Here is a 15,943-nt window from a genome sequence, read left to right as displayed (position 1 = left end):
CTCCCACTGATTCCATCCAACTTCATCTGAACTCCAACCAACTTCATCTAAATTCAATCCAACTCCATCCAAACTCCATCCAACTCCATCCAAATTCCATCCACTCCATCCAACTCCATCCAACTCCATCCAACTTCATCTAAACTCCATCCAACTTCATCTAAACTCCATCCAACTTCATCTAAACTCCATCCAACTCCATTTAAATTCCATCCAACTCCATCCAAACTCCATCCAACTTCATCTAAACTCCCATCTAAACTCCATCCAACTCCAACTTTACTCAAATGCCATCCAACTCATTACAATTTCCCCAACACTGCACACCCTGCTGTTCAATCCTTTTCTCAATGGACAGGCTCATTATTTTGTATATGAGTTTATTGCAATACCTACAAAAGAATCCACATTCCACAAAGGACAGACAGCAGTATTGGATGATTCATGCACTGACACTTGGGTTGAATTTCAGTGTAAATGTAATGCAGGGTCCCAACAAGAGAAGTTGAAGACAAACCTTTCATGTCCCCAGTGACTATTAAACAGCTGGAATACCAGATCAGGTGAGGCAGGATCTTAACCACAAAATCCAATAATCCATGCCAACCAATTTCACATCATGTTGTAGTTTAGGAAAAATACTCACAAACAGAAAAGCTGCAGAAGACATTGAGTGCACAAAGAGTTAAATCTAACCTGCCTCAGACACCACAGGGTTCAATGACAAGGTGATGCAGTGAAGGATTAATAACCTTCTGATTGTTCCCAGATAAGACTGAGGTTTGGGGTTGCTTCAAAGCCACTCAATGTGTTTGTGTTGGTTGTCATTGCTACTAAATGGATAGATACCATGTCAGGCTACTGTGAGAGGAGCCACAAACAACCTGTCCTTGTGAAAGATGAATGATGAATGAGCCCATGTTACTATATTTGCTTTAATATTAACGTCTGTGGCTCCATCTGCTCTCCAATGAAGTGTTGGATACAAGATGTTGACATTCAAGCACTTATACCCACACTTTCAGGAGAGTGGATCATTGCAGCGATTAATTAATTATATGACCTTGGCAGCCTGAAATTACTCTTTGTTTTAGCCTTGGGACAATTCGGTCATAAAATTTAAGATTACCTTCTCTGAGATTAGCTAATTTAGCACAGACCAGGGACTGAGTTCAGCACCTGCCTGTTTAAGTGCACTTAAGACTAAATGAATAATCATTTTACTTGTAATGAATGGGTAACAGAAGGGCTGTAGGTACCTACCTTAGTAGTAGTAACAGAAAGATTTGAAGGGAGACTGACTGTCACTGGGAGCCTATCTCACGACTATTGCTAAAAAAATTGCAATTTTTTATTACTCCTTTATTGGTAATATACAGTTGATAAAAACTATGTGTTAGGCAAATTCCCTCCTCCGACCCCAAGGGTTCCTTGTGTAACAAGGTTCTGTTTCAGCCAATGTCACGGCGGGTATCCATTCATAATAGTAATAATCCTCACATTTGGTTTAGCGCCTTTCACAGCATGAGGACATCCCAAAGTGCTTGATAGGATATAGAAGTAAAGTGCCGTGACTTCGTAGTTTGTGGGTGAACCCAGCGGCCAGTTTGCGCCCAGCATTGTCCCACAAACAGCCATGAAGTGAATGATCAATTTTATTTGGGGGATTGTTGGCCAGAACACTAGGAGAAACTCTTTCTCTTTTCGAGTAGTGATGTGGGATCTTCAATGTCCACCTGAACAGCCAGACTGGGCAGGGGCTCGGTTTATCATCTCATCCGAAGGACGGCACCTCTGACAATGCAACACCCACCCCAGCACTGCATTGGAGTGGCAGCTTAGACTGTGTGAGTTCGAAGCTGATGTGGGGCTTGAACCCACAATCTTCTGAATCAGAGGCAAGAGTGCTTGCAACCTAGCCAGTCTGACACACATTGCCACGTGTGGAGCTAATGTTAAATTCTCTGAGGAGCAATATGTGTTCCAACACGTGCCCAGTGTGCTCTCTCTTGCTTTCTGTTTTTCTCTCTATCCCTGTCTATAACCACAGCAGCAGGAGTTATACAACCTTTAAATAGGGGAAAAAACAAATTAGTGTGAAGTAAACCACTTATTCCCAAAACTAAGAGACAGTGGTAAAACATTGGAGATTGATTATTTTTAAACAGAACTAACTTCGTTTAATTTGACATGAGTAAATTATAAAGCGAGATACATTTACTCTCATTCATGACACACTCATTGTTTTTGTGTGTGAGGGACGGAGGGAGGGGAGAAAATTTAAATACACAGCTTGTGAGATGACAGGGAGAAAGCAGAGACTTTGGTATTTTGACTAAAAGCAGCTGAAAAGGGAGCAGGTTTAATCTGATTTGCAGCAGTGAGTATCTGTTGGATTTGCTTTATCAACAAGGCTGATCGTACTGTGGGTAAAACATGTGAAGGCCATTTGTTGTAATGTCAATACAGCTCTGAGACTTGCATGCATTGCAAGTGGCTCTGCGTGAGCACGAGTTGTTGTGAAGCTTTTCCGGGGGTAATAATCCCTCCAAGTAATAATAATAATAATTTGATCGCTCAATCCACAACTGTTTGTGGGCCACTGCTGTGTGCACATAAATATATATATATACACACAAATATATATATATATCCAAGTTGTTGTTGTTGTGCGTGACTGGCTGCCGCGTTTTGCCCACAAAGTATGCAGTCAATTCACTTCACAGTATGTTCTGTGAAGCGCTTTGAGATGTCTCAACTATGTGATAAGGTGTTAGCTATATCAAATGCAAAGATTATTATTATTATTATCTTATTTCTCCTCCTGTTCTCTTGAAGGTGCTGATTTCGGATGTGGTGCATCGCCACGACCCAGGTGCTTTGGACAACTGTGAGCCTACGTGACAGAGGAGGATGTGACAGAAGATTTATTCACAAACACTATCCTGCATCTTGTCTTGTGTAGTGAAATAGGGCTAATCAGTAATCTGAAAGCTAAGGCTCCTCTAGGGCAGAGTGACTCTTACATGATGGAATTTAACATTAAGTTAGAGAGTAATATGGTTGAATCTGAAGCCAGGGTTTTAAATCTAAATAAAGCCAACTTTGCAGGTATGATCCCTCCAAGTAATTTGGACATGATCCCTCCAGTGCTTTGGGACATCCTCCCGACGTCAAAGGCGCTCTATAAATGTAATTTTGTTGTTGTTGAATTTTGTCGTATGAGAGAAGATTTGGCTAAAATAGACTAGGAAATTAGATTTAAAAATATGACGGTAGACCAGCAATGACAAGCGTTTAAAGATATAATACATAATTCCCAGTGATCACATATTCCATTGGAAAAAAACACGGGAAAAGTGGTTCAACCTTGGCTAACTAGAGAAGTTAGGGAAAGTATAAAATTNAAAAAAAGTCCTATAATACTGCCAAAAAGAGCAGTAAACCTGAGGACTGGCAGGGCTTTAAAGAACATCAAAGGAAAACCAAGAAACTGATTAAGAGGGAGAAAATGGAATATGAGAGTAAACTAGCTAGGAACATAAAGACAGATTGTAAGAGTTTTTACAAGCACATAAAGAGAAAGAGACTACCAAAAGTGAATGTGGGTCCATTGCAGGCAGAGACAGGATAAATTACAATGGGGAATAAAGAAATGGCAGAGTCATTAAATGATTATTTTGCTTCTGTCGTCACGTTAGAGGACACTGAAAACTTACCGAAAATAGAGGGGAATCTGAAGGCTAATATTAGTGAGGAACGTAAAGAAATGAACATTAGTAAAGCAATAGTACTAGAAACATTGATAGGATTAAAAAACAATAAATCCCCCTGGACCTGATGGCCTGCATCCTCGGGTTTTAAAAGAGGTGGTTGTAGAGATAGCAGATGCTTTGTTTTTGATCTTGCAAAATTGATCTTGGATTCTGGAATGGTTCCCATTGATTGGAAGGTCGCAAACGTAACACCACTATTTAGGAAGGGTGGGAGAGAGAAGATGGCGAATTATAGACCAGTCAGTCTGACCTTGGTGGTAGGGAAAATTCTAGAATCCTTAATTAGGGACGTTGTAGTGGGGTACTTAGGACCATAATATGATTAGGCAGAGTCAACATGGCTTTACAAAAGGGAAGTCATGCTTAACAAATCTTTTAGAGTTTTTTGAGGATGTAACTAGCAGATTAGATAGGGGGGAAACCAGTAGATGTAGTATATTTAGATTTTCAGAAGGCATTCGACAAAGTGCCACATAAAAGGCTGCTACACAAGATTAGGGCACATGGAACTAAAGGCAATGTATTAGCATGGATCGAAGAGTGGCTAACGGGAAGAAAACAGAGAGTAGGGATAAATGGGTCCTTCTCAGATTGGTGGGATGTGATGAGTGGAGTGCCACAAGGATCAGTGCTTGGCCTCAAATATTTATAATCTATATCAATGATCTGGACGAGGACATAGAACTTAAAATATCTAAATTCTCGGATGGTACTAAGCTAGGTAGGAGAGCAAGCTCTGAGGATGACACAAAAAGATTGCAAAGGGATATAGATAGGCTAGGTGAGTGGGCAAGAAGGTGACAGATGGAATATAATGTGGGGAAGAATTAAATTATTCACCTAGGTAGTAAAAACAGAAAAGCAGATTATTTTCTAGAAGGGGAGAGACTAGATAGTGTTAGTGTTCAGAGGGATTTGAGTGTCCTTGTACACAGGTCACAAAAAGTTAGTTTGCAGGTACAGCAAGCAACTAGGAAGGCTAATGGCATGTTGGCGTTTATTGCAAAAGGGTTAGAATACAAGAGTAGGGAAGTCTTGCTGCAATTGTATAAGGTCTTGGTGAGACAGCACCTAGAATATTACGTGCAGTTTTGGTCTCCTTATTTAAGAAAGGACACACTCGCCTTAGAGGGGGTGCAGTGTAGATTCACTAAGTTAGTTCCTGGGATGAGGGGTTTGACCTAGGAGGATAGGTTGAGCAAACTAGGCCTATATTCTCTAGAATATAGAAGAATTAGGGGTGATCTTCTAGAAACATATAAGATTCTTATGGGGTTTGATAGAGTAGACAGTGCAAGACTATTTCCCCTGGTAGGAGAATCTAGAATTAAAGATTAAGGGACAGCCCTTCCGAACAGAGTTGAGGAAACACTTCTTCACTCAAAGAGTAGTGAGTTTATGGAATTCTCTACCCCAGAAGGATGTAGATGCTCAGTCCTTGAATATATGCAGGACTGAGGTTGATAGATTTCTAAAGGATAGAGGGATTAAGGGATATGGAGATTGGGCAGGTAAATGGAATTAGGTTAGAAGATCAGCCATGATCTTATTAAATGGCGGGACAGGCTCGAGGGGCCAAATGGCCTACTCCTGCTCCTGCATCTTATGGTCTTAGACACAGTTCACATTGGCACCCATCCCACCCCCCTCGCCCTCCCATATGTTTGCATGAAATTCTTTTGTACAAATTCCCTTCAGTGTAAAATAAGCATAGAGTTCAGAGTACTTAGAAAGCAATAATGATCTGTTCTCTGAAACATGATGTTGTATTGCTTCTGGTCGGTGGTGGTCGCTCTGTACACAACAATCTGGGCTTGTTTAATTAACACTGTCAGGTTGTCTTTGGGTATCAACACATTGTGCTATAAAGGATGCCTTTGTATGAAGTTTGTATGGAGGGTCTGGTCTTTAAAATCCAGAGAGGACTTACAGACTCTTTTAGTCATATTATTATTGATACACTAAATGGAACAAGAATATCAGGTTTCAACAGCCTTCAAATGCTACTAACTACTGCAATTGTGGCTCTCACTCACAAAGATACATACCTACATACATAGACAGACAGACATACAATACTGTCAGATGGTGAAATCCTTTATCAGTCAGCAGTATTAAATGGTTGTTGCTCAAATACATTCATAGAATAATTTATCTGAACATTTCAAAACGTTTTGTGTTTCTAGATTTTAAACTGCACAAGCTGCCAGAACAAGGAACACAGCGAACATACGCCAGGAATGTTCATATAGTTCTGTGCTGCCAACCTCAGCAAACGGCGCAGCATCCTATCTCGAGGCCGAATAATAAAGCAGATACATATACTGTATACTGCAAAAAATGGATGTGTTGTAACTACCAGGTCAGAAGATATGGATTCAAGTGCAATGTTAGGACTCTGCCTGTTATCATGAAGGTGCGGTGCTGACTTGGGTTGGGGTGCAGGTGATTTTGGCATCTCCCTTCTCCCTCTCTGCCTGGCTTGAGGTCAGACTCCGACACTGTCAAGTGCTCCAAGATACTACCCCGGGTGAAGGACTCTTTCTAAATGCAAGTTGTTGCTGTTGATCCTGTTTGACAGAGGAGGACATCAGAGACAATTTGTTCACAAACACAGCCCACACTCACACTTTCCTCCTCAGTGAATCAGTGGATAGGGATCTGACTGATTTGCTCTTAAGGACACTATGACCAATTTGTACCCCTGACTAGTGCCCTAGTTAAGATGAGCAAATGAAACATGTCCTGTGGATTGTAACCTGGGACCTTCCTAATCTGTATGGACCTTCAGCTCTTCCAAGCTATGAATTTAATTCATTCTCCCTTTGGAAATAAAATGAAATCCCCCCGACTTAGGTAAAATCCCTAGTGAGACTGAGCCAAACAGATACATAATAATAATAATTATCCCAGCATTTGATACTGCGCCTTAACACGTCATCAAAACATCTCGGAGGGCTTCACAGAGGTTTCTGTGACGTGTAGTGACTGTGTATTTGTGGGCAAATATGGCCCAGCAGTGTCCCACAAACAGATGAGAAGGAATGAGGTACCTGGAGAATTGTCGGCGGGACACCAGAGGAAACTCCCTTTTCTTTTCCAATCGAGCCCACGGGATCCTCAACCTCCACCTGAACAGTTGAACAGGACCTGATTTCTGCGACTCACACAGGAAGATGATACACTTGTTGAGACACAAGATGGGACCCTTAGATCCTTGCCCTGGTGAAAGGAAAAAAGAGGCAAACACTGGAGATACAAAGGGGGGGGGGGGGGGAAATAACATTGGTGGCTTCTAAGCAGTCCAGCTCTTAGCCAGTCGAGGCTTGGTGACTACTTGTTTTGCAAGCAGAAAATAAAAATACAGCGTTTCTAGCAACAGCTAATACAACACTAATGACCTTGTATCCGAGAAACAGTCTGTCCTTCCTCTCAGTCACCTGGACCTGAATCACTTATCTTCAGCATGTAGAAAAACAGAACAATTACAGTGATTATGGTCAAAAAATAAGTTTTCTTTCCAGCTTTCACCTGTGGTGAGGCCTGTGGTCCTGCTAATAAATATAATAATCCTTGCATTTGATGTAGCACCTCAGTGGCTTGGGATGTCCTTAGGACGTGAAAGGCACTATACAAATGTAATTTTGTTGTTGTTATCACGTCTTCGAGATGTCTCAAAGCCCTTCGCAGAATATACTTCAAAGTGAATTGACTGCATATTTTGGGGGCAAAAAACACCTAAAAATGCAAGTTGTTTTTGTTTCATTCCCTCATGTTAAGAATTACACATCTCAGCTGTAAGCAGCCGTTCGGGGCTACAATTGTCACACCTGAGCAAAGGTTAGAGCAAATCAGTCAGACAGGGTATCGCGATCTAAATGTTGCTGGTTTGAGGCAACTAACTCAGACTGTAGGGGAATCATTAGCGCTCACTACGTCCTGGGTTTTAGGGAGAGGTGTCTCTATGTGGCTGGGATGAGCTGGCTAAAGATAATCATGCCTGGCAATGGAATAGTGGAATCAAGGCAAGTCTCCGAGGTGGTCTGGTTCCTGAACCAGGCAGTGTACAGTACGTACGGCAAGGCATAAGGCACTGTTAATGAAGGACCAACCAGCCTGGCTCGGCAGCAAGCCTGGAAGGAGCAGTCTGATCAATTGAATTGAATTGAATCCCACTCGCTCCCAACATATCAATGAATATGTACAACTTTCAGTAACTGGTTGGGATACTGCTAAGCGTGGTGATGGGTTGGTGATGGGTTTCCATGTGTGCCAAACCCTGGCTGATCAAAAACAACAGGACATTTGGCTGCAGTACTACCATCTGGCTATGAGGTGGTGCTGTTTGCTGCTTGTAAATTACACAGATAACAAGAATAGAAGAAAGCTTCAATACAATACAACACAAAAAAATACAATATAATAGGGTAAAACTAACCTGTCCAACAATGGCCTAAATTAAACCTGGGGTCTCCAACCGGTCAATTGCTGCTAGAGGAAGGAGCGATAGAACCGCGTTATTATTGAGTCAAATTGAAAACGAATCCAGATGCACAAAGTATTTCATGCATCTCAAAATAAAAACATAAACCTTAATGTTTAAACTGCAGTGACTATCACTCCTGCCTGTTGCTTTAATTGAGCATGTGGTTGATACATTTTGTCCACAAAATATGCAGTCAATTCACTTTACAGTGTATTCTGTGAAGCGCTTTGAGACGCCTCAACTATGTGATAAAGCGCTGTATCAAATACAAGGATTATTATTATTATTATGCCACCTAGGAACCAAGGCAGGAAACTTTAGGCCAGTGGCACACCATACCTACTGAGCCATTAGACAAGCTGACCATCTTTGACTGTTTATCAACAGTTTCCTGTGTTTACAGGAGGGTGGAACTGAAGTGAACACAGTTATTATCAGTCAAGGACTTTGTAAAATGCCTGTGAAATTCAAGATATTTGATATCAGCCACATTACCTTCACCCGGACTATCTCCACACGCTCCAAGGCATTGGTTCAGCACAGCCTACCCTTCAGGAAGCCACACGATATGTACCTTCTGACCCCAAATAATTTTGAAATCTTCTTTGATAGTATGTTCCGGTATCTTACGCATTGCTGCTTCCTCTCTTTCATTAATTACAAGTACGATTCTTTTAGCTTGCTCTCAGTAGGAACAGCAGTAAGGGTGCTTCGATTGGCCTTGATACCTCTGGGATTTGGAGGGAGGAGGGTGGGGGGAATAAGACACCATTATTGCTGCAGTGCAAAATAAAATAACAATCCTTGCATTTAACTATAAATGTCAGGAATTATCTCAAAGTGCTTCATAATGTTTCTGTAGAGTGTATACCCTGTATATAAACTGCCTACTCTCCCTGTATCCCTCTGCCTTGCTCACTCCTTCCCCATCTTCAGGTCGTTCCTCTTCAACCATGCCTACAATCCCCCCCCCCTCAGCTTGGCGTCGTGCACGCTCTGCCAAGGTTCAAGCACTTTGGGACGCTCCTCTGCTACTTAAGTGCAAGTTGTTGCGGTTGTCTGTGGGCGCAGGCAATTTGCGCTTCTGCACTAACTATGCTTTTGGCCGCGGAATGGAGTTGCAGACATCTGAGCGCACCTCCAGGTAAATTCACCTGAGAAAACGCATCGCTCTGCTTCCCTAACAGTGACCCAGAACCTTGGGGTTTTCTTCCCTTTACCCCCAGATGGAACCAACGAGCTGATAGCGGGACAAATGTTGACCTCGACCAGTAGGGGGCGGCGTTTGATACGTGTTTTCGGTTTCCCTTTGTACTGTATTGACTTATGAAATTTGTTTATAACTGAGTCCAAACACTTTAACGGCTATTGGAGCTTCTTGTGAGTTCTCTGTGAAACCTAAACAGTTTTTTTATATACAGTCCTTGCGCACAATGAACACCTAGATGCGGAATATCGGTAACAGATATGTACACAGAATATATTATAACAGATAAATATAATAATAATCCTTGCACTTGATATAGCGCTTTTCATGTCTTCTAGACGTCCCAAAGCGCTTCACAGAATATACTGTAGAGTGAATTGACTGTATATTTTGTGGGCGAACGCAGCAGCCAATTGCGCACAGCAATGTCCCACAAACAGTCGTAGATTGAAAATGACCAATTTATTATTGTTTTTCTTTGGAGGGATTATTATTAGGCTCTGTGTGGAGTAAGGAAACTTGCCCAAGGTTTCGCCCTATTACAGATTACAAAAATGCGCAGAACATTTGCTATATAAATATATATACAATATATATGCAACAGGACGATATATAATACAAGATGTAAATTAAATTGTGTGCAAGATCAGAAATACAACAGATGATAGGAATTTGTCAGATTTCCTGTGGGAACTTTCAGAAACTTTTGTGTGATTTAGCCCCCTACAGATTTACACTTTAAAGGGTAAGGATACCCTATACTTGTAACTTAAGTTGTAAACATACAGTGTGCAACATGTGACAGTGTGCATTACAGAGCCGCTTATTCAAATGCCAACATGGGGAGTTCACGATAATAATAATAATAATCCTTGCATTTGATATAGTGCATTATCACGGCGTTGAGACGTCTCAAAGGCACTTCGCAGAATATATTTGTAAAGGGAATCGACTGTGTGGTTTGTGGGCGAAACCATAGAAAAAAAAACATAACTCCCTTTCTGACTAAAGTCATTCCAATTATTCTCCCTCCCTCTCCCTTCCCTCCCTGTAGATTTTGCAGAAAGGATAATTCCCTTCCCTGCAAACTTTTTAAAAGAAATGTCCTTTGCATGTGTTTCTGTTTATGTGGCAGATGCGATTCTAAGATACTACAGCAGATGGAGTTTACCCGAACCCAGAGCTGCTGTGAATAAAAGAAACAGCCAATGATTATTTTTCGAGCTCATTGTGTTTTTTCTTTCTGAAACAAACAAACATACACTGTGTACTGTTAAAGGGTTGAAGTACATCCAGTACCGCTTTGTACCACAGGTAGCAAAAGTATCTGGCTCCTGCCAGGAAACGATTGCAAAAGTTTTAATATTTTAGTTTCACCTACTTTCCCCTTAATATCAAAGCCCCCAGCGAATTATTGCTACTGTTTATTCCTACTTACATCGACTCACTGCTATCAGTCTCGTTCAATCAACGCAAAGGGAGAGAGAGAGAGAAGAAAAAAAACTTTCTGAATGGGTTTGGGGATCTTGGAACATTATTTAATGTTTAAAAATATGTGCGTGGCTTCGAGTCAAGGTTACATTCTGGAAAATAACACTGCCTGGATGTTCCCCTGCGGTAATATCTGTGCAATCCAATGCAAAGCACTCATTCAAATTCCCAATACAGATAGCAACCATTCCAGTTTAGGGTTGCAGAAAGGACATTTTGGCTGCTGCCTTGCCAGACAAAATCTGGCTCACTTAGAATCAGCACAAAGGAGATAGTTGTTGTTTTTTTTTGGGGGGGGGGAAGGTGGGTTGGGATGTTTGAAAGCCATTTAAACCACATCCCAAACTTAAGCCTGTAAAACACCAGTCACTACACTTTACAGCACATCCCTGTGAAGCGCTTTGATGTGTCCCTCCGACATGAAAGGCACTGTATGAAACGTAAGGACGACTATTATAATCACTACAATTTGGTCACTCAACCCACGACTGTTTGCGGGACGCCGTTGTGCGCAATCGGCTGCCGCGGTTTGCCCACAAAATGCACAGTCGCTTTGAGACGTCCCGAAGACGCGATGAGGCGTAATGATATCAAATGCAATTACAGATTATTACAACCATTGGGTTATTTGCAGGGACCGGACTGGCAAGGCTGCGTGGGGGAGGTTTATCTGCTCAGTCAGTATCGCGAGCTGCAAACCTTCCCCTACCACCAACTTCACCCCACCGGCCAAGATGATTCTGCGAAAAAAGAAAAAAAAGAGAGAAACAAGGAATTTCCCAGTCAAGGCAAAACAGGCAGTCATGTAACAGTGTGTATGTGTGTGGGTGTGTATGTGGGTGTGTGTGTGGGGGGGGGGAGGCATAAATTAACACACATTACCAATGCCTTAACCAATTGCAGGGTAAATTTCTAATGAGGGGGCGTTCACAGTCTGGAAGGTATAAAAGGAGATGCAGCTTTGACTCAAACTACAGATAAAGATACAAAGCTTCAGATCTCACACCAGAAACCCTTTGGATTCTTCTCTTCTCGAACTGGGGATTGTTACTCACTTGTTTCCTTTGCACAACGAGAACTCAACGTGTCTGTTTTGTTCCTCATCTCTCTTTTTTTTAAAAAAAAATATTTTTTTCCAAAGAAAAAAAGAAGAGAACCTATTTGGATTTACTTGCTCCCAAACATGACTCTGGAGGAAATCACTGGGACTGACAACACAAGCAAAAAGTAAGTTAAGAGTGTTTTTTTTGTGGGGGGAAGATAAAAGATGCTGTTTCTTTTGGACCAAAGGGGTATTTTTTTATTTTATTTTGGTGGATGGATGCAAACTGGGGTTTAAGACTGGTTCAGTGTGGGGTAACTCACACAGTGTGTGGAGTGTGGAGTGTGTGTGTGGAGTGTTTGCAGCTTTTAAGCTGTGTGTGTGTGAGTATGTTTCCAAGTGTTATCTCACCAGGATTTCTAATGCATTGCCTCTCTCTCTCTCTCTCTCCAGGATGCAGACCATTGATCAAGCTTTGGAAGAATTGCTGGTCGCTGCTCAACGACAGGACTGTCTCACAGTCGGGGTGTACGAATCAGCCAAGTTAATGAATGTGTAAGTATTATGCAACTTTGGAGAGAGGGAGAGAGAGAGAGAGAGGGAGAGAGAGGGAGTGCAAAAAAAAAAGCAATAGCAAATTGCAACCCATCATTAATAAAGTGAATGGTTGTCTAACAGATCTCTCCTCACCACCCACCCTGTCTCTGCAGAGATCCTGACAGTGTTGTGCTGTGTTTGCTGGCGGCTGATGAGGAGGACGAAGGGGACATCGCTTTGCAGATCCACTTCACCCTGATCCAGGCTTTCTGCTGCGATAACGACATCAACATCGTGCGGTTGCGAGGAGTCACTCGTTTGGAGGAGCTGTTGGGGGTCGGGGAAGAGGGTTCTGAACCCAGGGACATGCATTGCATCCTTGTCACGGTGAGAATCTCTCCCTGTCCTCTTAGCTTGCAGGATAATTATTATTATTATTATTACTTATGGGGTGCAATTCTAATGCAATCGTTGCAAACAAAAAAAAATCATCCTCATACTGCGATAAATAATAATTGCATTTGATCTGCAAATGATCTTTTTTTTAAAAAAAGACACCCAAAGAATTTCCTATTTAAATTTCAAACGTCTTGCGGTGTTCGCCCACAAAATGAATTCGAGACCAATGCATTTTAGACTCCGGCGAAGCGCTTGGAGGAAGTCGCAACGCTGGCAATAAGGCGTTATGTCCAATGCAAGGATTATTATTATTATTATTATTACCAAATTATTATTAATACCGAATAAAACGAAGCGGGTTGAGGGGAAATAAAGCAAAGCCGCAATACTTTATTATTAATTTACATTGATTTATTTTAGTGGTGGGTTGAAGGTTTTAATAATAGTAGTAGTGGTGGTGGTTGATGGGTTAATGGTTTTGCAGGCGTGGAACAGTGTGCTCAGTTAAAAGCTGGTTTGCCTTGTGACTTGACTGACTGGAACTGACGTGGTGATTACCGTGACGTGTTTGTAACGTCGGAATTTTTTTTGTCTTTGTCTATTTGCAGAATTCTCACACCGATGCCTGGAAATGCGACGCTCTGGAAGAAGTAGGAAGCTACTGCGAAGAAAGCAGAAGCAAGAACCAGTGGGTCCCTATTGTGTGTCTGCAAGAGCGCTGAAGACGGAAAAGAGTGCTGTGTTTTTTTTCCCTCACACACAAAAAAAAAAATGACCCACGAAGCAGAGATTGCGAATGGGGTTGAAATATCGTTGTTTGCAAAGCTAAGAAAAAAAAATCAAGGCTGATTTGAGAAGGCTGTGGATTCGGGCGCTCAGACTGACGGGGAGCTGAGCAGCAGAGGGACAGAGGGAGAGTGGTTTGTGCTAGAACCTGGATCTGATTCAGAGCAGAGTTGAGAGGTGAAAGCGTGTCTGGAGTGGACTGCGGTCGTGGCTACGAGGACTGGAAAGGAGTTGTGGAGCCAAGCAAACAAAAGGAGCCCTTAAGCCCACTGAACTGAAGGAAATGTTAACAGTGTGAAGCGGGCGGAGAGAGAGAGAGAGAGAGAGAGAGAGTCAAGCTGTTTTGAAGGCGGAAGCTTGTCGGCATTGTTTTTACCCATTGGAGGAGACTTGTAACTGTGTCAAGGACTCGACCTGAAATGAACACCGTATGTTTCAGTGCAAGACGTCGCTTACTTGCATTGAATCTCGAACTATATATAAAAAAAACTTTATCAAGAGCTAGACTGGACTGTGCAATTTTCAACTTAACATCTATACTTGTGTCGGATTGTCTTTTAACTGGGCGTTTTGTTTATGAATAGTGCCTCGGTTTCTTGTTGATTTTGTGTGTTTTTTTTTCTCTAGCTTCTTGTATGCTCTTTCTTTCTTGTTGCATTTGCAGTGACACAATAAAACCATTTTAAAGTTGAAATACAATACACGTTTGGTCTAAATGTCTGGTCGGTGCAACCAACTTGCTATTCTCACAACGTAGTGAGAACAGCTGGTTTACGTGACCCTTTTACACATCATTTAGGAGTCGAAGGGATGCATTTACCTGGGGGTCGTGAGAAGTTGACGCGAGTAAAATTCATTTCAGTTTAGGAAATTGACAATGTTCTGTCCAGCCAAGTAATGCTTATTATCAATACTAACTGAGATAGGTTCGGTTACAAAGTAATGAACCTGTAAAGGGAATACATCTAGAAGTGCTTTGAGACGTCTCAAAAACATGATAAGGCCCTATATTAAAAGCAAGGTTTATTATTATCTATCGCAAAGAGTAAATAAAATAATTTGAAAAGGGAGCTGGATAAGTACTTCAAGCAGTTTTGTTTTAAACTCGACCAACTCACATCTTGTAATACAGTTATCTGCACAATTAAACTTCCCAAGTTCGACCTTTCTTCGCTGTCCTGCTGCAGTGACTTGATTTTGAACACGTGCACTACAATAGTCAGAAAATCTTTCAACATATTCAAGCAAACCAACATAATCAGCAAAATGCTGATTAGTTCTGCAGAAAGCAGTGGCTGATGTGATACTCCCAGCCCCCCCCCCTCAAATCACTCAGTGGTTAGGGTTTCGCACTGATGATCTGATCAGTTTAAACAAAGATAAACCTTCTAAAGAGCATCTTTCGTGGAAAAGTACTCATGGCAAAAAAAAACCTAGGGTCACAAGAATCCGAGGGTTTCTGGAATGCACAGCATCAGAAATTAACTGTTCAATTGGACTGCACAGCATTTCGTATTGGTACGTCAGCTATTTCATGTCCCTCCCCGTGCAGATCAGGACTCCCTAGCTGGGGAGGTGAACTGGAACTCACTCAGCTGAATCCTCCCTCTGCCAAGCATACCAACATTTTTCTAGAAGCTCAGTTTCAACTTTGAAATAGTTGCAATTTTTATTGCCCTTTCTATTTCCTCAACTGTCTTACTGGAAGCAGGGGGGAGGGGGAGGTAAGCAGAGTCTCCTTAGGTCTGAGCTGGCTCAAAGGTGATATAACAATAATCCGTGCATTTGATGCAGCGCATTATCACGTCTTTGAGACGTCTCAAAGCGCTTCGCAGAATATACTGTAAAGTGAATTGAGTGTATGTATTTGTGGGCCGAACGTGGCAGCCAATTGCGCACAGCAGCGTCCCACAAACAGTCGAGGACTGAAGTGACCACTTTTAAAGGGATTGGAAAAGCGATCCGCAGATCAATACGCTCATCAACAGAGCATCAGAGTCGAGCTAACCCCCTGCGATAGTCCCAGTTGTCTGGATCCTGAGCCAGCTGGATCCACAACACTCCCACGTCAGTACTGGTGACACAACAGAACAGCCCAGCCTAGCTTGTCAGCAGGACCTAGAGTGGTAAATGCACATGTGGAGCTCTCAATCTAGTTTGAATACTCTTGTGCATAGTGGCGGGTTTCTGCATGTGTCACACACTCGGATGACTAAAAA

The 15,943-nt window shown here is 42.0% G+C and overlaps 1 protein-coding gene across 1 annotated transcript; it reads left to right on the top strand.

Annotated features, from left to right (window-relative positions):
• Nucleotides 1-11,926: 11,926 nt before the first annotated feature.
• Nucleotides 11,927-13,765, top strand: gadd45b (growth arrest and DNA damage inducible beta; the record flags this gene model as incomplete). Its single annotated transcript, NM_001292590.1, is given in 4 exon segments — nt 11,927-12,187; nt 12,456-12,557; nt 12,713-12,926; nt 13,547-13,765. Coding segments are annotated over 4 exon segments (474 nt in total). The 3' UTR covers nt 13,661-13,765.
• Between the last annotated feature and the right edge of the window lie 2,178 nt (nt 13,766-15,943).

Source organism: Callorhinchus milii, unplaced genomic scaffold (genome assembly GCF_018977255.1).
Source record: "Callorhinchus milii isolate IMCB2004 unplaced genomic scaffold, IMCB_Cmil_1.0 Scaffold21, whole genome shotgun sequence".
In the NCBI taxonomy this organism is placed as follows: Eukaryota; Metazoa; Chordata; class Chondrichthyes; order Chimaeriformes; family Callorhinchidae; genus Callorhinchus; species Callorhinchus milii.
This window is presented reverse-complemented; position numbering and strand designations above follow the sequence as displayed.